Source organism: Lycorma delicatula, chromosome 12 (genome assembly GCF_047948215.1).
Source record: "Lycorma delicatula isolate Av1 chromosome 12, ASM4794821v1, whole genome shotgun sequence".
In the NCBI taxonomy this organism is placed as follows: domain Eukaryota; kingdom Metazoa; phylum Arthropoda; class Insecta; order Hemiptera; family Fulgoridae; genus Lycorma; species Lycorma delicatula.
Genome location: NC_134466.1, coordinates 73,769,230 through 73,795,424, shown reverse-complemented (window position 1 = coordinate 73,795,424; position 26,195 = coordinate 73,769,230). Strand labels below are relative to the sequence as shown.

The 26,195-nt window shown below is 30.2% G+C and overlaps 1 protein-coding gene across 8 annotated transcripts in view; it reads right to left on the bottom strand.

Moving 5' to 3' along the window:
* The window catches only part of LOC142332905 (TAR DNA-binding protein 43-like), a 59,222-nt gene extending 34,209 nt beyond the window's left edge, over window positions 1-25,013 (bottom strand). For 3 of the 8 annotated variants that reach the window (XM_075379600.1, XM_075379601.1, XM_075379602.1), the window contains exons 1-2: window positions 24,546-25,011; window positions 19,938-20,107 (exon numbers count right to left, since the gene is read on the bottom strand). In XM_075379600.1, coding sequence (XP_075235715.1) covers window positions 19,938-20,107; window positions 24,546-24,780 — 405 coding nt within the window. In that variant the 5' untranslated portion in view covers window positions 24,781-25,011. Of the gene's footprint in view, window positions 1-10,750; window positions 10,981-12,756; window positions 13,348-19,937; window positions 20,108-24,545 lie in introns of those variants that run through there. The other 5 variants (XR_012758432.1, XR_012758433.1, XR_012758434.1 and 2 more) reach the window with 4 other exon arrangements.
* Window positions 25,014-26,195: the final 1,182 nt, after the last annotated feature.

Sequence of the window (26,195 nt, the reverse complement as noted above, 5' to 3'; positions counted from 1 at the left end):
GGCGCGGAAAGTAAGGGCACTTTGATCGCCAAATCAGAAGGGCTAAAGAGAAGATAATAAGTAAAAACTAATCACGTATTTGTTTCTACGTAGATAGAAATTGAAATTAACCACCGTTGGAGTATAGTGTGTTTTTAAGCGGACTAATATTACTAAAAAATATTATCCGTTGACATTTTTATTATTTATTCGATTAAACCGAATACGCCTTTAAGCGTAATGTGCTTAGAAACGGTGTGCCGTATTCTTGAATGTAATAAAGTGTAGAATTAGATTATTATCCTGCTTTCTGCTATCGATTCATTCTTGTTTTAAATTTGTCACGATAGGTGTAAGAGGCAAGGAGATATGGACCTTAAGGATACTGTATCTCAAAATTTTATTCAAAGGGCAGAAATGTTTCCTAGCGAACATATTTTCCGGTATTATTCAATCCCCTATAAAGGGATAAAAATATCCTTTTTTCGGTTTCTCGCGCGGTTGGCGAAAGGACCTGTTGGTCTGCGTAAATTATATTTGAACTATATTTCGACGAAATAGACTTTTCCGTTAGCGGTCGAGAAATGTTAATCGCTGAAATTACTTAATTTTTCATATTTAGTTATAATTCTAACGTTACATATTTGTTAAACTGTTTACGCCGTATCAAAACAGTACATACAATGAATATTATTAAGCGACGTCAGGAACTGGGTGGAGCGAAAGCACGGTAACACAGGCAACGAATTTACCCGGCTCCTGTCTGGACATAGATGTTTTCGGGAGTCGTCGCTCGTCGATCACCCCTTGGGGACGCCTTCCGGTCATACGGATTCGGATAGTAGAGTGCCTGCGTGATCATGCAGGGACTGTACATACCATATGGCTTAGATCCGGACCCTGCACGATAGGGGGGCAGGTTTTTTTAGCGGGGGAGAACCCCGCACTGCCATTAGTGCTGGTCTGACGGCGGCTGGCAGAGCTTTTTCCCCCCCTACGGAAAGAGAAAAAAAAGAATATTATTAAAAATACTGGTATCAACATTTTATTTTTATTAAATTTCAACTCGACCCGTATTCTATTTTCTCATTTTTGACAGCTGTTTTTAAACGCTGTACATGTACAGAGAAGTGAATACAGTATAAAAAATTAATGAAACTTATAGTAAAATCCAATATAAGTTACGTAAATTAGCGAGCGATTTAATAAATAAACCTCGAAAATGAGAAAACTATTTCACAAGAACAAAATATTTTTTTTACATTTTGTAAATATAAAAAGCATACAAATGCTGCATAATGAATATGTACAACTTTATCCAGGTTTCAAAATCGCCACAATAAACACTTAAATTACTTATATACGCTATTACATGATATCTCGTATCACACGATACTGATATCTCGTATCAGGTTATCCACGTTAAAAATGTACATTTATTTCTACTGTGGAATTTTTAATCCCCATAATAATACTAGAAAGGCAACAACGACATTTTTAAGAAATTATACGCATAATAACTTTTAAGATACGAGTAATACATAATTTCTTATTTTTTACCGTATTTTACGATAATTTATTCGGTTAACGTAGTTTCTCAAAATTTTTGGAACTCTGCTTCAGATCGTGCTTAAAACACAATTAACGTTTCGTTAATTATTCCGTTATATTTAATAAACGGATGTAGAAAGTTTAAACATTTTAAAAGATTTATTACGTTTTTTAACGGGATTTAAAAATATTCGGTAGAATAAATCCATAATACATCCGTAGATCGATTAACTCATCGTAATCAGGAAAAGGAAAGGTGGATATCGTTTTGATAATAACCGTAAATTAAAAGAAGTTTTCCATCTTTGAGTTAGTGGAGTTTTTATTTCTGTAAACTACAGGTACGTAAAACTGATAGGCGACGGTCGTAAACGTATCAAACAAATATCACACCTTTATAAAACAATGCAAGCAAAACCGACATCAAAATCCGTTCAGCACGCAACACCCGGTCGGTTTACCGAAAACGATTTGGATGTATTTCAATTAAACAACAGATTTTTCTTTGAAATTACGAACGGTAACGTATTCCTTAAAAAATTATAATCATTTCCGTCTTCATTTTCTCAATTTATCCACCATCGTGTTATATTAGTAACGTTTTCATCGGTTTCTTATCGTCTGCGAGTAAACTGTAATTTTATTTGCAATTATTTCTAAATTCGGAAAATAAAATTAGGTTATAATTACGGACAAAATTAATACGATAGCTGCCGTAATTACAATGAAGTTAAAGTTAAAATACAAAGTAATTGTAATGTTTACAAGCTGTAATTTTAACGATAAATATTGTTCGAGCTGGTTGTAAGTAATAGTTTAGATGAAAAATTAGATATTATTTGTAAATTACCCGTCAAGATTGCGATTATTATTTTAAGATAGGTAAATCGCATTCATATTTTAAGTTTTTTTTATTTTTTTATTTTTGCGTAATAAAATAAATTTTATATCCGTTGAAATGTTATTTTTAAAATTAACCTTCTGTTTTTTTTTTTTTTTTTAGAACGCTGGATGGGAAACACTGTTGAATGTAAAAATCTTGGAGGTAGCAGTACATCGTATCTCGTTAAATTTATTATTTTTATTTATGTTTTTTTAGTAAATTAACCGGAGTCAGGTGCAATTTTTTTTTTACCTTTCTTTACCCCTTTTGAAATATCTAAGTCGGTTGTTATTTATTCGCGTGAAAATTACACACATCAGAGATCAAATAGATTTACCGCTGAAAGAAAAATCTGAAAAATTATAAATACGGATTCTATTATTTATTATAAAAAAATGTTACGCGCTTTTTAAGTGTGTTAACATTTTCCGTTCGAAAATACATTTTTTTAAATAATAATAAACGTCCTTCTGGTAACGAGTGATCTTTATTTTAATATTCTACGTTACATTACACAATTAACGATTACCAAAATTAAATGCGATAACAAAATTCTAATAGATATTTCACTAGTAATAATTTTTTTTTCTTTTTAACAGGTGACAAATTAATTTTATCTAAATCTAATGTTTTTAAATTTATATAAAATTCTGTGCGTCGAGTCTTATCAAAACTTAGTTCATTATCGTTTTGGATGCCCGCGACTTTCATCGCATACTGTTATTTGTTTATATAATTTTACCGTTATTAAGTGTTTTAGTTATTTTTTACTTATAATTTACAACTTTTATTTTTACGTAAAAGGAAGTATTGTAATCCCGAATAAATTCGGTTTTCAGATTTCAACGGAAATATACATTTTGACTTGTTTCTGCGTGACGTCTGTACATATGTATGTGCGTAAGTAATTACCTCGCGTAGCTCAAAAACGATTAGCCGTAGAATGTTGGAATTTTGGATTTAAAACTGTTGTAACATATCTATTTGTGCACCTCCCCTTTTGATTAGAATCGGATGAACCAAAAGCGTCCAAAAAAAGCCAATATTTAAAAAAATTGGATTTTTTACTTTTTCTTAACTGCAGTAATAAGCTCTGATCGAGAGGTTTTCTACGATATATCGTAAGCGGTACTTGTTTTCATCGGTTCCAGAGTTATAGCCCCCAATAAAATTTTAATTAATGAAAGAAAGCGAACCCACGCACTCGTGGGTAAGACTACCCTTTTCGGGCCCAGTTAAGGGTTAAATTAAAAAGTTGATTATATATTTAATAATGTGTACATCACGCGAATTTATTTTATTTGTTTTTCCGATTTGCATTTAAATTACGGGTTCGTTTATTAACTTCATGTAGTTTTAAACTCTAAGTAATTAACCGTTTAAAACAATATCTTTTTCACGTGTAAAGGAGGATATATTTTAGGTAAAAGGGCCGTATTAAAACCACGTGTTTTCGCGTCCCTCAGTTTTCTTTTTTTTATTAAATATTTACTCGATTAGTATTAGGGCACAGAGTACATTTTTGTGAACATTTTGAAGTGATTTGATCAATTTTAGGACGATTCTCTGATTTATTGTAGAATTTTACGGTTTTTATTTTTAATATTAATTTTGCTTATAGCCATTTTCTTTATAAAGAGGCTTCATCCTTGTTGTGTGTGCGTGTGTGTGTGTTGTGTGCTGCCAGGCCAGCTGCGCTTCCCTACTCTGTTGCTATTGGTGCAGATGGGACAAGTGATGCGCCATGCTGCTCTGCGCATCTCAGCCATTGCTATGTAGTTAGTGCAAGAATTATATAAAAATAAAAAACATAGACTTCAACGTAATATCTGTTAGAATTACTACTATTCCAGGAATACGCTTGCATATGCTAAATACTAACTCCTCCTTCCCCCAAAAATACCCGGGAGCTGCTGATTACAATACATAATAAATATGAGCCTTATAAAAATTTAATTCACTAACGTCTAAAAATCTGGATTCCTGCAACTCTTTCTTGTTTAAAGTAGTGGGTTATTTCTATATAAAATTTTACTATTATTGCGGTCGATGAGATACGTTCCTATTCCTTAAAGTCTTTTCGTTATCGTTTCCTAATGTTCTGAGAGGATCTGATGGTCTGATCGGGTAGCGGTTACGAAAGATAAAAGAAAAACATAATAAATCGCATAAACGCTATTTAAAGTTTGTTAAATTTATAATTATATACCAGAATCGCAAGAAGAGTTTACACGTCAACTACAATAAAGGAAAACACAATACGGTAAATAACATTTACGCTACAAGAACAGAAGACTAACCAGAAAATATACACTCTGCATCGAATACACATTACATTCGCAAATACAAAAATAATAAAATATAATTTTACCTTTTTTTAATATATTCCGACAATCCAGAAACAGCCGCGAACAGTAAGTAAGAATTAAATAAAATATTTATATAACTTAAATCTTGTAAAGAGCTTAGCGGGATGATTTATCGATAACAAAAAATTTACACTGCACAACCGAAGCTTTCGTACTCGCCTCACGAACAGAAATGCTCGATAGATTGGTAACATCGTCCTCCCCACCCATTATTATTAATAATAGTCTTGCGTGTGTAATTTGTTGGCAAGTTGTTTATTACAACGTTCACATTTGTTGACAAATTCTAGCCGGTATTGCGAAATCGACAAAACTGCTGGCGACGTGTGTCCTTGACCACAAAATCTAATAATTTTTATTTTTTCCTTTTGCGGCACACTTGACAAAAAATACTGCATCTCTGTTATATCCGTTTAATTAAATTTTAATTAACATCTAAAGAAACATATTTACTATTCTTACTTGTGTATCGCTAGATTAAATAATAAAATCTTCACAATTTATTTCTCGATCGATATTATTTCAAATGAACATAAATCTTTCCATTACTTTTTGTTAGCACTATATAGGGAATCTTGGAGAGCTGCATCAAACCAGTCAAATGACTGAAGACAAAAAAAAACTTTTCCTAATTCTAATTTTTGTTGATACTATTCCAGTCGCATAAAATATCAGTTACATATTACTCATACAGTCGATTATTCTACTCTCTTTTTCTAAATAAGATACATCCCATATATCGTTTATTTTTTGAATTTTTAGTACTCAAAATCGTATTTTGAAATTTTAAAAAATAACTGAGATTACTAATTTTTCCCTACTCCAATCCTAATAGCCCAGTCAAAGTTACACACCCGAGCTCAACACTATATCGAACAAAAAGGAAAAGGAAAATATAAGCGGATTTTTCCAACACTTTTAACCAAGCAGCGGCTTGGTTTGAGAGTGGCAGAAACACGTTTGACATTCGTGTATCCTGACGCGGTGAAGGACAGGATCTTAAATAGATTTTATTCTCAAGTAGTTTTAATTCCTATGGAGTTTTTCTGGCCAGTCTTATCGATTCTTTTTTCTACAATCGATGAACGATTTACCACACAAGCTTACAAAGAAGTTATTACGAACGAATGTGAAAGTGGAAATTTTTAGCGTAAGCAAAATGTTACACCTGACCGGTATTCGAATCCGGGACCTCAGGATGAAATGTCAAGACGCTACCACAAAGCCACGGTGACAGAAGAGTGGTACGCTTAATTTATTATATCGGTATATTTTTTTAAACCTTTGTTCGATTTCTAAACGGTTTTTTAATTTAATTTTTTTAATATTAATCTATTTTCTTTTTTAAATAAACCTTTATTTAGCTAATTAATTTTTTATAATAAGTCAAAGTATTTATATATAAAATTAATTTTAAATTACATTTAACGCTTTATATTAGCAGGTAGTTTTAAATAGACATTGAGTGTATCTGTGAGGGCGCGCGCACGTGTGTATTTGATAATAAAACCGTTAACTATACGTTAATCTATATTATATAAATTAGCGTCCTGTAATCATACACCGAAGATCTCCAATTGTACGCGGAGATTGACGATATGTATAACAACTCGGTCGACCATCTGTCCGCTTACTGTTACGGGCAATAAGGTGTACGTATACGTTTCGTTAATGTGTGTTATTTATACAAAAGAATCATCGTTATTTTAACATTTTGGTATGTTTTTTTACACATAAGGATATTAATTTAAAAAAATTCAATACGCATATATTTCATTTTTAAGTAGTCATACATGTTTCGCTTTTTAATGATATGGTTAATACAGAATATAATGTATTACGTTATAAAAAATAGTATTAAAAAACTTGTTTCAAACCTGGGGTTGTGTGTGTGTGTGTGTGTGTGTGTGTCCTAATCCTTTATAATAATCAAATTATAGTTGATTTTTGTGCGAGTTTGCGTGCGCGCGCACATCTGTGTATGTATTTAATTGCATACCTTAAAACACTAATTATGATATATTTTTCCGTCAACCGGTTGTAAATTATTTTATTATTTTTTTGTCTTCAGTCATTTGACTGGTTTGATGCAGCTCTCCAAGATTCCCTATCTAGTACTAGTCGTTTCATTTCAGTATACCCTCTACATCCTACATCCCTAACAATTTGTTTTACATATTCCAAACGTGGCCTGCCTACACAATTTTTCCCTTCTACCTGTCCTTCCAATATTAAAGCGACTATTCCAGGATGTGGCCTATAAGTCTGTCTCTTCTTTTAACTATGTTTTTCCAAATGCTTCTTTCTTCATCTATTTGCCGCAATACCTCTTCATTTGTCACTTTATCCACCCATCTGATTTTTAACATTCTCCTATAGCACCACATTTCAAAAGCTTCTAACCTTTTCTTCTCAGATACTCCGATTGTCCAAGTTTCACTTCCTGTAAATAATATAAATGAATAAATAATGCCTTTTCAGCTGATCTGATCTAGAACAGATTCTTTTTTTACGATAAAATTTATTAAATTTTAATAGAGTTGCAGCCAGAATAATAAAATCACCCCAAACCGAAGTAGGTTATTTAAATTTTAGGTATTTTTATAAATGTGTCATCCAGTCGCTAAACACATGTCAAGACTTAAATATTTTTTCAGAAAGGTCAAAAGAAATACTAGTATAATTATGATAGCTACCTGATTTAGAAGAAAGAACAATTTGGAAAAATATACTTAAAAGAAGAAACAGACTTATAGGCCACATACTAAGGCATCATGGAATAGTCGCTTTAATATTGGAAGGACAGGTAGAAGGGAAAAATTGTGTAGGCAGGCCACGTTTGGAATATGTAAAACAAATTGTTAGGGATGTAGGATGTAGAGGGTATACTGAAATGAAACGACTAGCACTAGATAGTGAATCTTGGAGAGCTGCATCAAACCAGTCAAATGACTGAAGACGACAAAAAAAAAATTTAGGCTATATTAAAATAATATTAATATAAAAAAACTTCTGTCACAAAAAGTAGCATGCTTGCCTGCTACACCAATGGTGTCGGGTTCGATTCCCTGTCAGGATCTGAACACAATTTTTCAATAACTTAGACCATATCGTCTTTAGTAACTTACCACAGAAAAAAAGAAAGAAAAAAAAAGGATTATTTGTTTTAATATAGATAAGAAATATTAATGAGTACATAAGGGGGTTATGATATAAGAGGATTATTTCTCAATTTACCTCAGCAAGCCGACTACCGTATTTCACAGTAGAGCCCAGCCCGTCTATTAATACAAACAAGCGCGCGAACGCAAACGCGCAGACACACATTTAGTATGGATTTATCTCAAAAATTATACTTAGATATTACAAAGTAACTTTATCATTTTTCGTGTCTCATTGATTTTTGTAATCGATTTGTCACCTCGGTAACTGAACATTGTGTAATTATCGAGATGGACCTTGCAAGGCCAAATGTGGATAATTTAAAAGAGGTTTAGCATATATATATATATATTGCACATATCATTCTATATTTAGTGGGTAACACTAAGGAAAACATTAAAATTAAAAAAAAGTAAACGTATTTCAGTGAAATTAAGAAGAAATTTGGAACATATGTACAATGTAAGAAAAAAGAGATGTAGTAATGCGGTACAAAAAATACCGTTTGTAGAAATTTACTTTTATAGTTATGATAAATAAATGAAATTATTATATATAAACGAATTGCAAAAAAGGCAGTTAAAAAACCCAGTGTAATAAAGATTGATAAAAAAAATTCCTATTGAAGCAAGGGTTTGTTTGAATAGTTTAAATTTTTCAAATAATGTACTAGCGTTTTTTAAGTTGCCTAGTCTGAATTTAAGTAGTCCAGTTAGTTGGACATTGGAAAATTGGCGTCCCACTGTATTATCTTTTCATTATAATTTTCTAATATGTAAATTTTGGATTACATACATATAGTTCACTTTTCAACTCGTGTGTGTGTGTGTGTGTATATATATATATATATATATATATATTTAGCCCACCAGGCTAGTGTTAACTTATGGCAAATCAGTGGTTTAACTGCTGATTTTCAATGTCAAAGGTTCTCAGGTTCAAATCCTAGTAAAAGTTAGTTGCTTTTATAAAAATTTAATAACTAAACCGAGGACACCGATATACTTTGGTGGTTGGGGTTCAGTTAAGCATACGTCTCAGGAATGGTACGCCTGAGTGTACAAGACTTCACATTATTTATATGTCATACATATCATCCTTATCTCATTGGACCGTGGTGGGGTAGCTTTATTATTCACTAGTTTAACAAACTGCAGTCTAATTTGTGTTTAGTTAAACACAAGACATCTTGTTTATCTTGCCACTTCAACAGCATCATTTTTCCTACCTTACCGCATACTGCATGAATTTCATTTTTATTTAATTTTTTTTTTAAATATTACACCTGTATTTGCTGACTTTACCCATAAGTCAATATTTCGCTCACTCAACCCCTCAGGGGCAATAATAGTTATAAGTGTAAATACAGTAACCATTCTTTTAACAGATTACTAATTTCTAAAAGACTCATGACAATGCTGCTTAGTGGTGTAGCCATCATTAGGGTTTTTTACTTTTTTTTCCATTTCTTTTTTACCTACATGAACTTTCAAGTTACATATATAACCGGTTTCTGACGCTGAAATAACTTACACCGTAATGTCAAAGCGTGCTCTTTTTATTCTAATAAACTGAATGAAGTTAAGTCCTCCTTTCCAGTAAACTTTCATCAGTTGCTAAATTTTTTTTCTGGTGTGTATACTTCTCTGAATCTGTTAACAAGATAGTCAATAATCGATCTTATTTTTTTAGATGGATTAGTATTATCATCAGTAAGATGGATGATATGCGACAGAAGTTTAACACTTTTGGATAAAATTTTTCTAGATCCAAGAATTGTAAAAAGAGGCTTGTTTGTATAATAACTTTCAATTTGTGGCTTCCAAGTGATTCCTGATTGCATTTATACGGCTGCAAACAAAAGCATCTCATATTATCAGTCAGTTTCCACAGGTGAAACCTCAAAAACCGGTTTATTATTTATTATTTTTTTAAAGACATTTTTGACATAAGATTAGTCTTCTTCACTAGAATATCAACTATTTTATTAGTAAAAAATAACTTTAATAATGAATATACATTTTTAAGGTCATCAATTGGGAAGTTTATTCCTGGAGTACCGATAAATATTTGAGGGTTGGAAAGCTTTGTGGTAACATCATACATCAGCCATTCTAAGCCCGATGTATTGTCTTTTTTTTAGCGACAGATATTCGAGGTCCTACATCGAATATCTTTACCTTTCTGGACAGGAGGTTATAAATCCTGTTCTATATCGTGCTAGTCGTCGGTAATATTCACAAGAAAATGAGAATCACTGTCCAAGTCGTTATCAGATGAACCGTTTAAAAGTTCAATTATATCATTATCATTTACAGATAATGATCAGTCCATGTTGAACTAATAAATATCATTACAATATCCAATTCTTATATCGGTAATATTTTAAAACAATAATAAGCGATTCTTATAACATGAATATCATTTACTCGCATAAAAAATATAGTTGCAGTAAACAACTCTGTTATTTGTCATTTACATATGGTCGCATCCACAGATACAAAGAGTTGGAAATAAAAATATGACCGAAAATTACACAAAAATAGTAGCAAAAATTACAAAAACGATAAAAGAAAACAATAGATTACACAAAGAAATAAGAAAAATACTAACTCAACATATGGAGCAATCAAAACAACAAAAATATATGCACAGTAACACTTTTTCAGAATGATAAGAAACAAGATATATAGAATAGAGAAACAATATGCTATCGCTTCAGCATTAAATTAGAATAAAAATAATGAAATTAAAATAAAATAAATTTTAATTACATATTTATATTAGAAAAAGTTAACATATTTACCATATTATCACAAAAGATATTTGTAGTTAGCATCTGGCAGAGGTGATGCAGCAATGTTAAAGTAATCATACTCAGAACCACCTGATGCAGAATGTTGTCCTAGTGCCTTGGACAACCACAGAGTTCACTTCGGTTGCCATTCCTATCTATCCAGAGGTCTCCACTTCACTTCCTGGTGAACACACACAGAAGGTGGCACAATGTTAACCGTTCTGCATACCAAGCAAATTCTGTAAACCGTAACAAATCATAACAATTCGACAGTTTTGACTGTTCGCATAACCATCGAGGTGGATTCAAGCTTCATCACTAAAAAACATTGTATTTAAAAATTTGATTCCGTTATCGTTTACGAGAGACCTAAACCGACAGCAATATTACAATTGCTTGTTTAAATCTGGAGGCTGAAGCTCTTGGAATAATCGTATGCGATACGGATATGATTTCAATTTTTTAGCAGCTTTCTGAACACTTGAATATGACAAATAGACTTGCATGGAAAGTTTTAAACTTTTCCCTGGAGAATTGAGGAATCTTGTTTTCACATTCTCTAAAAAAAATCATCTGTCAAGCAAGTCGGTCGACCACTACATTTTCTGTTGCAAACACTACCTGTCTCTCGAAAGCGGTTTGCTAGGATAGAAATTTAATTTTTTCTGGCGCAGGAACACCAACAAATTTAATTTGAAATTATTATTTTACACTCGCGTATGATTTTATAGCAAAATATTGTTCAAGAATGAAAACACGTTGTTCTGTGGTAAAAGACATTCTGTTTGTAACACGACCGGAAACGGCACAAGAGTTTATACAGCTCGAGGAGAATCAACTCACACTGCCGTATTTATACCGGTTGAGTAGCGCTTCCAACTTCGTGTCACAAAACAAAATTTCCTTTTCTTAGAAAAAAATTACCAGACATTAACAATTGGATAACAGGACTAAAAAATCACCCTGTATTATTGAAATTTTAAATGCCTTTTATTTATTAACAATAAATATAAATTACATTTTCCTGTTGAGATCACAAAACAAAAATCTATTTTATTAAATTTACAAATACCTTTTATGATGAAATATTATAATTTTCAACTGATTATGAAGAATGATAGAAACATTAAAGAAAATAATCTTTCATCTACTTTAAAATTTAATTTAAAGCATAACAAGTTTTGCCTATGAAGTATTTAAGAATGATGTCATAAGAGTAGCAATATAGGTCTGCTTACTTAGATAACAATAAAGAAAATCATTCTTTGGAAATTCAGTATGGGCAAAAGAAAAGTTATAATGAATTAACAATAAGGTCAATAATTAATGATAAAGACCATTAAGGTAAGAGAAATGGATCTGAACAAGTATAATCCTGATCTGCTAATAAAATTTATTTATGATTTTTGAGTGAAAGCTATCATTTGTACACTAGTATGCCAAATAATCATTTAACATTTGAATTATCATTCATACCTAAAATCAAATAAACCTAATGCATACTACAAGATTTTTTGCCAGGTTATTTTCAGTTTTCAATAAAGATTTATAAGTTTTATTGAAACTATCTAATTGATTATAAAAAGGTAAAAAGATATTCACATCAATCAGATTTAAAATATGAAATAGGTGCTGTATTGAAGATATGTCATTGTTGCAACACAGTTTGAATTGCAATTTAACGATTTTTTAAGTAAAATATTGAAGTTTATATCAATTTCCAATTGAGTTTAAACAAATTAAATATTAAACAGTTCCAAAACCAATGCTTTATTTTAAAACAAATAACACACTATAACATGAAGTTAAAACAAACAACGCAGTTGTTAATACCAATAAAAATGAACAGAATCTTTGTTTTAATTTATTAAGAATATCTGTTGATCCATTAAGCAGTGTAAATTTAATACCTTATCAAGAAATTTATATAAATAAAAATTATAATTATGAAACTAGCAATAATACAAGGATTTTTTTTTTTCAAGGTCTGATCGGTCACGAAATTAAAACCACAGTGAAAATAAAAAATTTTTTATTTGTAACAAGTACATACATAGTTGTGTTTTCAGCCATGTTTCTACGCCGGTCTGCAGCTCGATGTCTGTACCAAAATGTTGTCCTCCTAGCCAGCGATTCATGTGAGCAAAGAGGTGAAAATCGGATAGAGCAGTGTCCGGGCTGTATGGTGGGTGATCAAACAGTTCCCAACAAAAACGCTGCAGGAGCTTCTTTGTTACAGCTGCAGTGTGCAGCCGAGCATTGTCATGGAGAAAGACAATGCCTGATGACAACATTCCTCTCCGCTTATTCTGAATTGCCCTTCGTAGACGTAGAAAAGAGTCACGCAGTATGAGGCTGCAGTGATGGTCGTGCCACGTTCCATGAATTCCACCAAGAGAATTCCATTCCAGCACGTCACACTTGGCAGAAGATGCTATTGTTGAAGACATGTTTACGTGCTAGCTGCGTGTTCAGAACTAAACGAAGTGATGTGACGTGATTGAAGGCCATACTAGAGACGCTGTGCATAGGTTCATCTGATTTTTGCACGGGTTTTTATTTCGCGACCGATCGGACCTTGAAAAAAAAATAACCCTTGTATAAACCTGCAAAAATAAAATGGATCAGTGGATAGGGCCAATTTAAATACAATAAGCAGTATTATAACAATGGAAACAATGTATAGTAGCATACAAATTAATCTGAATTCAGAGAATTTTTTGTTTATTTCTATGTTGTGGTTATAATGCTTGACCATACCATTCTTTAAGTTGTCCATGTTATAAGAGATTATTTTCCTTTGGTTATTGATCAATTTTCATGTTTTAAATAGTGTTTTGTGAAAGTTTATTTCATTTTTTAATACAAAATCATACTTTCTTATTTTTTTGTTCTGTGGGTCTTGAATTTATAATAAAGGAAATAGATTTCAACTTCTTGCAGTTGAAAAGCATGTTGACCAGCTAAAAAGCAGCTTCTAACACAGCTATGTGCAAAAAAAGGCTCTTCTGATCCAAAGCACAAAATAAAACAGGAAAAATGTTGTTTTTTGATGACTACATTTTTATGTTCAGGGGCAAAGCGTTCCATATATCACAAAAGTATCAGATGAAAATACATCACCTCATTTTCAACAATCAGTTATGGTATCGGATGTTGCATTAAACATAATCTACAAATAAATGGGTTTGATAAGTTGATGTACAGTTCTATATTACACGTCAACCTGTATATTTGAAAATGTGTATACGTAAGAGAGAAACCACTTCTTACCATATATTCCTTGATAAATTATCAAGAATAAAGTAATTATTTTAATTGATTACAAACTTTTTTGGGAGTCATGTAAGGTAATTTACAACAATTAGGTTATGTCATTTAATGTACATAAAATAAACATTAAATTCTCTAATTTTTAAATGAACAAATTCACAGGAGCCTTTATCGAATTTTATTTGATTGTTAATACGATACACAACTGCTTAGAATTAAATCGTTTGGATACGTTTAGTTTAAAAAAAAAAAAAGTATGTATTTGTTAAACATATATGTTTAGTGTAATAAAATTATAACATATATTTTTTGTGTAATAAAAAAAAACACGAAGAATTCTGAAGTATCCTATTATAAATTATTTGTTACATTGTATAATAATTATAAAACAAAATTAAATATTTGATGAATATTTTGAAATGACTGCCTAAATTTACCAAGCCTGTAACAAACAACAAGACCCAACCCTAGCTTTGAATTCATTGGAAATAACGCAACTTTACACAATGGCGTAAACAAACATTAACACTGGAGTGTATTCTTAGTAATCTTTCATTTCTTAGAATTTTTATTATAGCTGAAGCCTTTGTCTATGAAATATTTTATTCAATTCTCTAGTAGTTACACATTAGCATATATGCTGAATGTTAATAAATAATTATTGAAATAAATATTCAATAATAATAGTTAATAATAGAAATCAAATGAAAATATAAAATTGTAATATTAATTGTGTAAAATAAAAATTGTTTTTTAAAAACAATAATTGTTAAAAGATTTAATTTAAAAATATTAATTAGTGAGGGGGTCTAAAACAAGTACCATATGGCCACAAAACATAATTATTAATTATATTAATACATTGTACAGAAGCTTCCCCATAAAGAGAGAAAATGAATATAGAATTTAGAAGACAAACAGGTTCTTTCTAGAAAAGAACTTAAAAGTGTAGAAGCTATGGAAAATGGACATTATCATACTTGAACAATCAAAAGGACAAGTCAGATATTGGTATTGCAAGTTAAGAGATAAAAAATACTGCCGAGGACCAGCATGGTGACAGTTTTTCAAGTTTAATTCAGTGTGCAATAAAAGTGATCACAATGTGCAGGAGCAGTTAGAATAAGTGTTTGGTAACAAACAAGTGAAGAATGTCCACCAGTATTCCATTTTGGACAGCGGTTGAATTCTATTCATTTATAAAGTGTAGTGTAATTCTTTTGTAAACACTAAAAGTGAATAATACTTGAATTTAGTGAATTGTTGATTTTTCAATTTTATCTTACTGTTAATTCCATATTAGTTTCTATTAATTTTAAAGTGTATAGTAAATCATAATTGTATTTTAGAATTCATAATTTAATTATTATTACTTAGTGTTTAATACAAATTGCTATTTTGTATAAGTTATTTAAGAGTAATAAATTCTTTCATGTGCTATCCCCCAATATCCTTGTTGAACCATGAGCATGTGATAATATCATAAAATATAATTAGATTGTATATATAATTGTATTTAAATTACACGTATAACACATTTAATAATTTTACTGACAGCTCATCACTCTCCATAACTTTTCAATTCTACATATGCTTGTACAACTTTCAACTTTAGGATTGTTGCTTCTACTATAACCTCTTCTACTTCATTCTGAATTTATAAACAGACTAACTGGCTTTTTATTTTAATAATATAGAATAGATCCTGTGCAGATATTTCTTTCTTTAAGCATGTCTACCTCTCTGCATAATACTCTGCCATCTTTTCTGGCCAGTTCATTAATCTGTACTCTTCCTCCACTCATTACTGCTTTTACTTTTTTATACTTTAATATGTATAATTCTTTTCTTTCACTGTCTGAGCAACATTAATCTGCCAGCCACTTTTGCATTTTATATCTCTTTAATTCATCATTCAATTTTTATTGAGCCTACCTTCCTCATCCTTCACATTTATCTTCTTACCTCCATTTATTTTCTCTCTATCATTGCCTTCTTCCCTTAATGAAGAGTCACTGTTCTATTCCTAGTATTTATTTTACAAGCATGATTGATTTTCCTAGAGTTTGTTTACGATAAAACCTTCCTATTTCACATGCAGATAATTTAGAATTCTTACTATTTTGAACAATGCCCCCTCTTTAATCAGACTAAAATCAAAATTAAACTGAAGAAAAACGAATATATTTCGTTACTTCATATTAAAAACACACCAGAGAATTACTCTGGACACAATAAAAACTATTGCCCAATTTATCTCTTAGCAGCACATCAATCACAGCACAGTTAAATACAGTTGATATACACAAATATTTACACTTGTACTTTTGCAACACCTTAAGAATTAATCATCACATACTAAACTTTTTTTTGTATGCAGTATATATTATAGTGTAGTATTACAACATAACTTAAATGTTTGATCGAGTGTACTATTCAAAATTAGAGCTTTTTTTTAATGTTACTTTCTAACTTTAATGTCATAATAAACAGGTGATATTAGTAATAGATTTTTCTTCAGCTTAATTTGTGACAAAATAAGCTAAATTATGTTCATAATAAAATTTCATAAAAATTTCTGTTTGAAATTTTTTCAACTCTAATATGTTTTAAAACTTGTTATTTTGAGTAATATTTCCCAATATTCATTCATATATTTTTTTTTTTTCAACTAATGTTAAAACCGTACTTTAACTCATGCATTCACTAAGTTTTGTATTTATTTTTTTATATACTGTTAGTTAGTTAACTCCTTGAGTAAGAAGTATGAGACTTTGAGATTATAATGGCATGTGAAATCATAAAAAATTACACAGAGTTGAAGTTGAAAATAGAAGTATTACAACCTCTTGTTCAAATCCACTGAATTACTGAAAATATTTATTCTACGGTGGTAGCAGCATTATCCCCTTGTACTTCAGGCTGTCTGTCCTCAAAGTCTGAATAAGTTTTACAAATTAAGAATTTCAATAATTTGGAATGGCTTTCCTACCTAACACTGTAAATAAATAAGGTTTAAATTCTTAGTATGAACACTCTGAATTTTAGCTTAGGTACTTATGTATTAACGCCACCGCAGCTACAGCTTTATTTAAAAACAAAGTAGTCAATCGGATTTCAGTGGAAAATGGTCCGAAACAGAATATAAATGGTTATTTATATTTATTTATTTATTTTATAAATATAATTTAACCAAACTTGACCTATGCTCGCTAACCTTGACTAATTAGCACCGTAATTTTTTGAGTATTTATTTAATAAATTCAGTAATAATTGCAATTTGATTATTTAAATAATAAATAATTTTAATTACTGAATTTATTAAATAAATACTCAAAAAATTACGGTGTTAATTAGTCAAGGTTAGTGAGCAAAGCGAGTGTAGGTTAAGTTTGGTTAAATTATATTTATAAAATAAATATTTATTTATGTTAAACTCTACATCGGCCCATTTTCCACCGAAATCCAATTGACTACTTTGTTTTTAAATAAAGATGTAGCTGCGGTGGCGTTAATATGTAAGTACCTTAGCTTATGTTAATCCAGGTTTCTTGTTAATGTTTTTAAATTTGTGTTCATTTACATAGTCAATACACAATTTTACCTCCTATAATTTCCACGCTTAGATTTTTCTTTTATGGTTTTTAAGTATCTATTATGTGGACATTTTATTCTCTTTAAGGCAATCAATAAGCCTTTTTCTTTCATTATATATGCTCTGGCCACACTTTTCCACTACTTAATCAGTACCTATACTGCAAGCATTTCAATTACCCATTAGATTATATTCCCTATTTTAAAAGTTTAAATTTTGTAAACATTAGTTTACAATAGTTCTTCTAATGAATATATACTCCCATATCTTCCCAGAATAGGAACAAATTGTTATTACAAACTGTTGTTAAAAAAATTGTTTATAACATTTTTAAGCACACTGTTAATGACAAAAACATATATAAAAATAATGAATACGAACTGCATGTAAATATAATATCAATGAATTATTAGAATCGGTTAAAATTAGCTTCTGAAGTTGTACTATCAATTTATGGAAAGATTACACTAGCCTAGACAAAAGTTTGAAACTGAAAAGGGAGGTGTTCTATATAGTATTTTATAAGCTGAATATATATTCCGAAACAACCCATCACGTAACATTAACACAACATGGTACAACCCCTTAAATTTATTTTTTCCATCATTCACAGAATAAGCAATACAAATAAGTTAGTACTTCCGTATTTTTGCTTATTCAAATCTGATTTATATTGTGATGCAATGCTGTAGACCTATATCTGACACATAACAGTCAAATGATGTCATTTCATGTCAAGCCAGTCATGTACAGACATGTACAAGTCAAGTAATAAGTAATTCAACGTAATGAAATTTTCTTCAGAATGAATTCAGCTATTAGTATGACTTGCTGTGTTGTTTAGTAGTGGTTTTTATCACACACACACATTACAAAGATTGTTTCATAAGCAGTGTCATAAATTTAGTGAAAGATTTATATGACAAAACAACTTTTTGTATTATTTTATTGAACATAAACATTTGACTGTCCCTTGGGAGACAAGATAAATCCTGGGCTCCACATGTAGCAATCATTAATTGCTAAGTTAAACTAACCCAGTGGTTAAAGAAAAGCATTTAAGGAAAGAAAGAGCATTTGCCTTTTGGTGTACCTGATTTGGCAATGAAGAAGATTGTTACTGAAGATTCCTACTAACCATTATGATGACTGCTATTTTTCTGCAACAAATGCAACTGGTTTCAATTCCAACAATAAAATCAGTATTGAATACCCAAATCTTCATTCAGCTTTGAGACCAGTACTTCATGGTGTTGATTTACAGATTCAGATTGCTCCAATTTCTTGGTAAGAAATTTCTGATTCCCTACAACACTCAGTCGATGAATAATCAACTTCAATAGATATTAATTACATACCAGAAGAATCAAATACTGAACTCTCACTTTATCACACAAGCAGAACTGAACAACCTAGACTTGTATTTGCCGAGAATTCTTGTATTTATGAGATGAATCTGTGATTCATCTCGTGAATCTGAGAAGTTTCTCAATATTTTAAAAGATCATAACTAAAAATCTGAGGGTGATAAAAGAAAAACTGATTTCATTTTAAGATTCAGCATAAAAAACACATTCTTATTCACCTACTTTTATCTCAGTTCTAAATTTTTTTTTACTGTTGACCTGTATTATTAGTGGTAAAAGAAAAACCAGTATAAACCCAAAAATGGAAAAGGTCAAAATACTAAGCTGCAAGTTGAATTTTAACACACTCAGGCAAAGTAATACTACTGCCACATAGTGTAATATATTTTTTCTTCTACACATAACTGGCTTAGAAACTTTTTTTTCACAATCAGGAAATTTAGAAAATCATATTTCTTAAAGTAGAACCTGCCTTTCATACCAAGCAATGTGAGAGTTTGACCAACATATAGTACTTGCTTAGGTTTCAAATTTAGGAAGGCTAAATGTTTATTTACAGAAAGAGTAAATTTAAATTACAGAAAAGACTTTTTAATGGTGTCTTTTCTGTTAAAAATGTGTAAAGTGTATTTACGATGATAGATTAAATTTACTCCACAACTGAAATAAATCTTTTGCAGGTCTAATGACTGTTCTAAATAAGTTAAACTTTAAATTACTAAACATATTTAATTTAATATTGAAGGAGTAGGCCACCTACAAGAGACTCAGCAATAATTCTGTTTTAGCAATTCATAAAACAAAATTATATTTATGATGTTATTCAATTGTTAAGAAATGTAAATATTGTTAGAGTAATTACGTTTTAGTACATGTTATCACGACAAATTAAAGATCACAATACAAAAATTAAATAAACCTCTTGTGATTCCCTTAACAAAGTACAACATAAACAGCCTACCTGTGCCATTAAAACTTCACCAAATGACTCAAAATATTCTCTCAACTGCTGTTCAGAAGTTTTCCACGGCAATCCAAGAATAATCAAATCTGTGCACTTCATTTTTGTTTCCATCCTTTTTGTTTTTGCTGTAGAATTTTCCAAATGGTCATCAGACTTTCTTTTGTTTTCTGAAAAGCATAAATAAAGTATCCGATAATAAATTTTTTTTAATAAGATCATTCTTATGCTCTGGGCAACTGATTAAAATGCATTCATAAATTTTGTGACAAGTAGGCTGCATAAAAAAGGGGTGTAAGCATGAGTAAATTAATGTCCGTCCATGTCAATACAATTATTTGAATTTTATGACCAACTATAATTACGTTAAGTTAAATTTTACTTTGCATTGCTCATATCTTTGTAATAAGCAGAACAAGAAAAGGACATTTTCATACCCACTTCTAAGGATGTGTGTATCCAAGCAATTTTCAAAATTTCAATGTTCTAATATACTGTATGTGTACTGGAATAAAAACAATTTATTGTTAAAGCGACATTATTTCAAGTTTTCTTTAATTTTATGTATTTCTTTTTTTTCCAATATATTGTTTTATTTACAAATATTTAATTTTAATTAACAATAAAACAAATACAGAGCAAGTAATAAAATAAATATACTAACACCATACAGAAGAGCTTTAAAGAAAAGGATACGACAAATTTTGAAATAGAATTTTTTAATGGATATATACAATTTAAGTTAATAAAAACTTATGACTAAAATTGGAAAATTTTGATGAACACAAAGTATCATTTATGTTAGCTGACAAACTAGGGAGGTGTTTTCTGTTTTCTCCCACAATGTTTTTTTTTTTTACATTACATATTAGTAATTTTGCTCATGCTATAATTATATGCTTACAATTATAAATATAATCTAACCAAACTTAGCCTACGCGTGCTAACTTGACTAACGTGCACGGGTTAAGTTTTTGGTTGACCCACCAGGTTGGTCTAGTGGTGAACGCGTCTTCGCAAATCAGCTTATTTGGAAGTTGAGAGTTACAGCATTCAAGTCCTGGTGAAGGCAGTTACTTTCATACAGATTTCAATACTAGATCGTGAATATCAGTGATGGTTGGGTTTCAATTAACCACACATTTCAGAAATGGCCAACCTGAGACTGTACTAGACTGCACTTCACTTACAATCTTAGATATCATCCTCAATTATCATCTGAAGTAATATCAGACGGTAATTCCCAGAGGGCAAACAAGAAAAAGAAAGTTAGGTTTGGTTAATTATAATTCCTCTGCAAATACCTCCAAATACTGTATAATTATAACACAAGCAATTACTAATACGTAATATAAAAAAACAATCGTGGGGGAAAGCAGAAAAGACCCCAAACTAGAGCTTCAAAAATAAATATAGGGAAAAAATCTTAAATTACAGGCATGAGAGAATATTCTAATTAGGACATAATGAAAATATCAGCTTGTATGATCTGCTTATTCTGAGTAGTATATATGAACAACCACATAATAAAGTCCAGTCCCATGACACATTGAACCTTCTACATTATGAAACCAACTACACTAAGAAAATAAATTGCAATACTAGTTAAGTCTTTACATACTAATGATAAATTTGTCCATAAAACAATTTATGCAACAGTTTCAATAAATCAAACTCAAATTAAAATAACACAAGAAATAAAAAGGGTGATAAAAGTTTCCAATGATAAAATCTAAAAAATAAGCAGTGACAGTAATAGCTAAACTTCATAATGAAAAAAGGGAATATTCAGAATAAACAACGAAGAATCACCACAATTGTACTATCTGCAAAAAAACTTCTGCCAATCTATACTTGAAAGACGATAACATTTTACAAATGACAGAACTGGATCTGCTGGACTCAAAGCATGTTTTCATTGAAAAGGCAGTCCATAATACATAATTATTTATCAGTAATAAATATCTAACATCTAGTTACATATAGCATAAAGAAATTAGTGATTATGAGACTAATCAGATTACTTTAAACTTAAATTAAAATTTCCCTTCACACTGAAGCATGTAATATTTAATCTGACAAGATAAAAACCATCATTTCCTTGATAACAAAACTTACTACAAGAGTAGACAGACATTTACAAAAACCAAGAATCTTTGTCTGTATTTTCAGAAGTTAAATCATGCAGGGGTAGAAAAATAATAAATCTACCAAAAATTTACAATATACTAATTTCTGCCAATTTTGTTGCTAAAAAATTTCTTTAAAATATTACAGTGAAATTTTTAAAACTTCCTTATTTAAACTTAATTTGACACTTCAAACCAACTACTTAATTTGTTACAGCTGGAGATGTTTTTATTTCAAAAAAATATGAATTTAATTTTTTCTCATGAGATAAACTTTATCTCACCTGAAAGGTACAAAACTCATTATGGCAGTTGGTGATGTTTTGGGCAGTAGGTAGGTAGGTAGGTAGGTAGTTGTGAGGGAAATTCCACTATATTTACATTACTGTTTGCGCTAGAATAGGGACTCATATGCGATTCCTAGGGTTAAAATGGCAATTAAGGAAGGAAATCATCAAATGTTTAAAACAAATTATGATGTCACATCATTTTAAAATAGTTTCACTTTTTTTTTTTAACTTTAAAGAATTTTGTTGCTGGCACATAGGTATATCCCAAATATCTGTTCTTTTGTTCCTACATTTACTTAAGATTTTATTCCAGTAATTTTTAAAGATTTTCCAAATTTATGGAGGTGTTTTAAAAGTTTCAATTAATTCAAATCGGTTACCATAAAATCCATTTTCAAGTTCATAAATGTAAAATGATAAATTGATTATGTTTTTCTTTTTTAACAGCTTTCAGTGCAAAGTATAATTGAAAATTACTATAATTTAATTAATAGGTAATAATCTGAGTTTGAGCAATTTAAAAAAAACCTTATCTTGCCATCTAGAATTTTTTGGTTCTTACCTTAAAGGTGATTTCAAGACTACCTACATCACCATTAGATTAAATTGAAATGGTTGTGGGAAAGGTTAGGTTAGGTTAGTCAAATTTAATGTCTACAAAACATACGAGAATGTAACCTTAGATGAACATATATTACTTGAAAAGATTGTTAATGTGAACAATTTGTGTTCTTTCAATAACTGTTTAAGCAGAAGGAAAAATAACAAGTCTGGACACCCAAAACCAAAGAAAAGAATGAAAGTTAAGCCTGGGAAGAGCATAACTGCTAGCGGCTTAAATAAATGTGTGAAGGAGAAATAAAATGAAATAGGAAAAAAGCATCCTGTAACAGGGAAAAAATATGTATTAAAAAAAGACAAAACTAAGGAGAGAAAAAAGGAACAATTAAATGAAAGTATTTCTCAAACATGGAGTTTCATTATGACACAACTTTGATAACTTTGCTAAATCAGTAGAACAAGACAGTCAAGCAACTATATGACAATAGTTTTAACTAGGAGATTGGGGCTTAGATAAAATATGCAGCTAAAAAACATGTTCACACATTATGCAGGCCTAATTTGTGAAGTTAATGAAGAAAAGTTTATGGATTGTATATTATATCCATATTCTTTCCAGCAATAATCTTTAGCCTAATGAAGATGATGTTGACATACTTAACACTGACATGTAATAAATCTATTGAATTAAATGAACTTATGCATATTAAGTGTTCACAGATGCTGACAATAATTTTGTTTCATGATAAACAAAACTATGATACATTAAATAGCATTAGAGCCAAATCCATTTTAATGACTCATAAAAATTATCCATTTCTGAACAAAAACTAAATTTCATCTAAAACTAAATATTAAAATATATCAGAGAAAATGTAACACCAGAATATAAATACGATTGTCTAAACCTAAATAACCTAAGACAATAGCCCTATTTTGTTGACAATTTCAATGAAATCGTTTAGGCTGTTAAAAACTGATATGAACAAAACAATTTGATTAATATTAAAGAGCTGAATAAAAAGAATGTAAAGCAGTTTCATTCTGAAATTGTAAAGTTTTACAACTATGTTCCAATACAAATACAAAAATAAAAGTAATTTCAGAATTTAATTATATTATCTGAGGACAAAATAGAAAAACCGATTATCACAGTGCCACAATTATTTCAATAAACTCTATATCAAAATTTCTAAACAGAATGTCATTTAGTAGGAACATATTTTCGAAGACTTTATTAAATCTACCAAACTAATCATGTGATATACAAATCATAAATACTGGGATTACTATTCAAATAAGATGAGTAGAAATAAAAAGGTTACATACTGACTAGACGCATACACAAGCCGCCTAAATACAAACAGGATAAGACACAAATCCTAAAAAAAAATTATCTTAACTATCGCAATACTATAATTTCTCTCCTGAATTTTTTTTTATAAGTTATTAAATTGTTTAAACAATTAAATCATAGTTTTAAAATCAATGTTTCATTACATCGGCTTAAAACCTACATTTGTGATTATTACACAACACGAGAAAAAACTTTTCACGGTAAACAAAAAAAAATTAGCAACTACATGAAAATATACTCAATTCGGTTGTAGTAATGGTTAATTGCTTACCTTTTGGGAAAACGCAGTAAAAAACGTTATTTCCCCAACCATCATCAGGAGGATGCAATCGGCCATCTACTAGTCTCACACCACGCGACTCTGGATTTCTGTATTTCAAACCACACGTACCAGGAAACTGAGCAGAAAGCGTCGACAGTAATAAAGTACCATCATCCTCCGAAGGTAATTCTATGGGTTCCTCGCCTTCATCTTCAGCAACTTGCAAATAAGAACTCATTTTCATCAATTACGTTTTACACGATACCCACGCTATGCCAGAAACAAGAAATAAAAGTTCTCCTACACGTCTTAAGAAGCTTAACGCAACTATTAGTATCAATTCATTCCACTAAATCGTTATTCTTAGTTTAAACTAACATTCAAGTAGACAAATTTCTTCAAACAAATTCCACAGTTCCCATCTACACGACGAACAAAACACTCACTCCACACTACACTATAACAACAATGGCGGATTCATCAATGATACAAGGAGGAAGTCAATGTTACACAGGTGTGTTGCCTGTGGAATTATATTTCACTGTGAAAAATATTGCACATTGAATTAACTTTAACTGAAGCGTTAATATTCTATTAATTAACAAACTGATATTACAGATACAGATAAATATACATAATGAACCTCAAATTTCACAATTTTCATACCTTTTTAAACAAATATTATCAATATAAAAATTATATCGAGTAAACTCATAAATATCCAGTGATTTCTGTATAACATAAAAGTAACAAGCACTTACACATTACAATGTGGACGAGTGTAAGTTATATGCTTAACATACGCTTGAGAAATATATCAGGAATTGGCAGATACTCAAAATCTTTAATTTTACTTACTTAAATTAAAGTACCAACAAAATTGATTGTACAGTTACTACTTTATTGGAACTGCCATTAATATTGATGTCATTTTATAACAGATTTAATTAATCGCATTCAGCCGATATGTAGAACTTTCGATTGCCAGCCGGCAAAATCTTTTATAATAAAATAAAAAATTACACGATTAATGTCATATTAATTCTAAGTCACCAGCTAGTAATGATGAAATGGTATATTCCATCATGCAAACGTATTACTTTGCTCAGTCAGCTAAGTAATTACTGGCGAAATTATTAATGTACATCTTGGCACAACGCATTTTATAGAGTCAACAATATTTAAGTGCTGCTTATCTAAGTATAAATTTCATTGGCAACACCTTTCTTTTATTATAATAGATGCATACACCTAAGTTTAGTAGGACTCATTTTATGACCAAATTAGCGGAGTTTTCACAAAAAGTATCTGATCATCAATATCTCAACATCAAGATGATGGATCAATTTTCACTTGTTTTTGTTTTTTCACTCCTGATATGATCTTTCAGAATTACTACAAAAATCTTCTCCAAAATACAATCTTGATTGAATTCATTTGTACCACCATTCACCAATATCTTTGCATTAATTGTCTACACCAATGAACTACATAATATGGAACTTCCATCATGTTTTTAAAAGTTATTATTATAATTTATTTTTCTTTATAAGACCCAATATCCAAAGTATGGACTACAGTTTCATTATTGATATCCTTCCCTTATTGATTTTGATGACAATGTTTTTCTCATAATAGAACTAGCTTTTTGTAAAATAT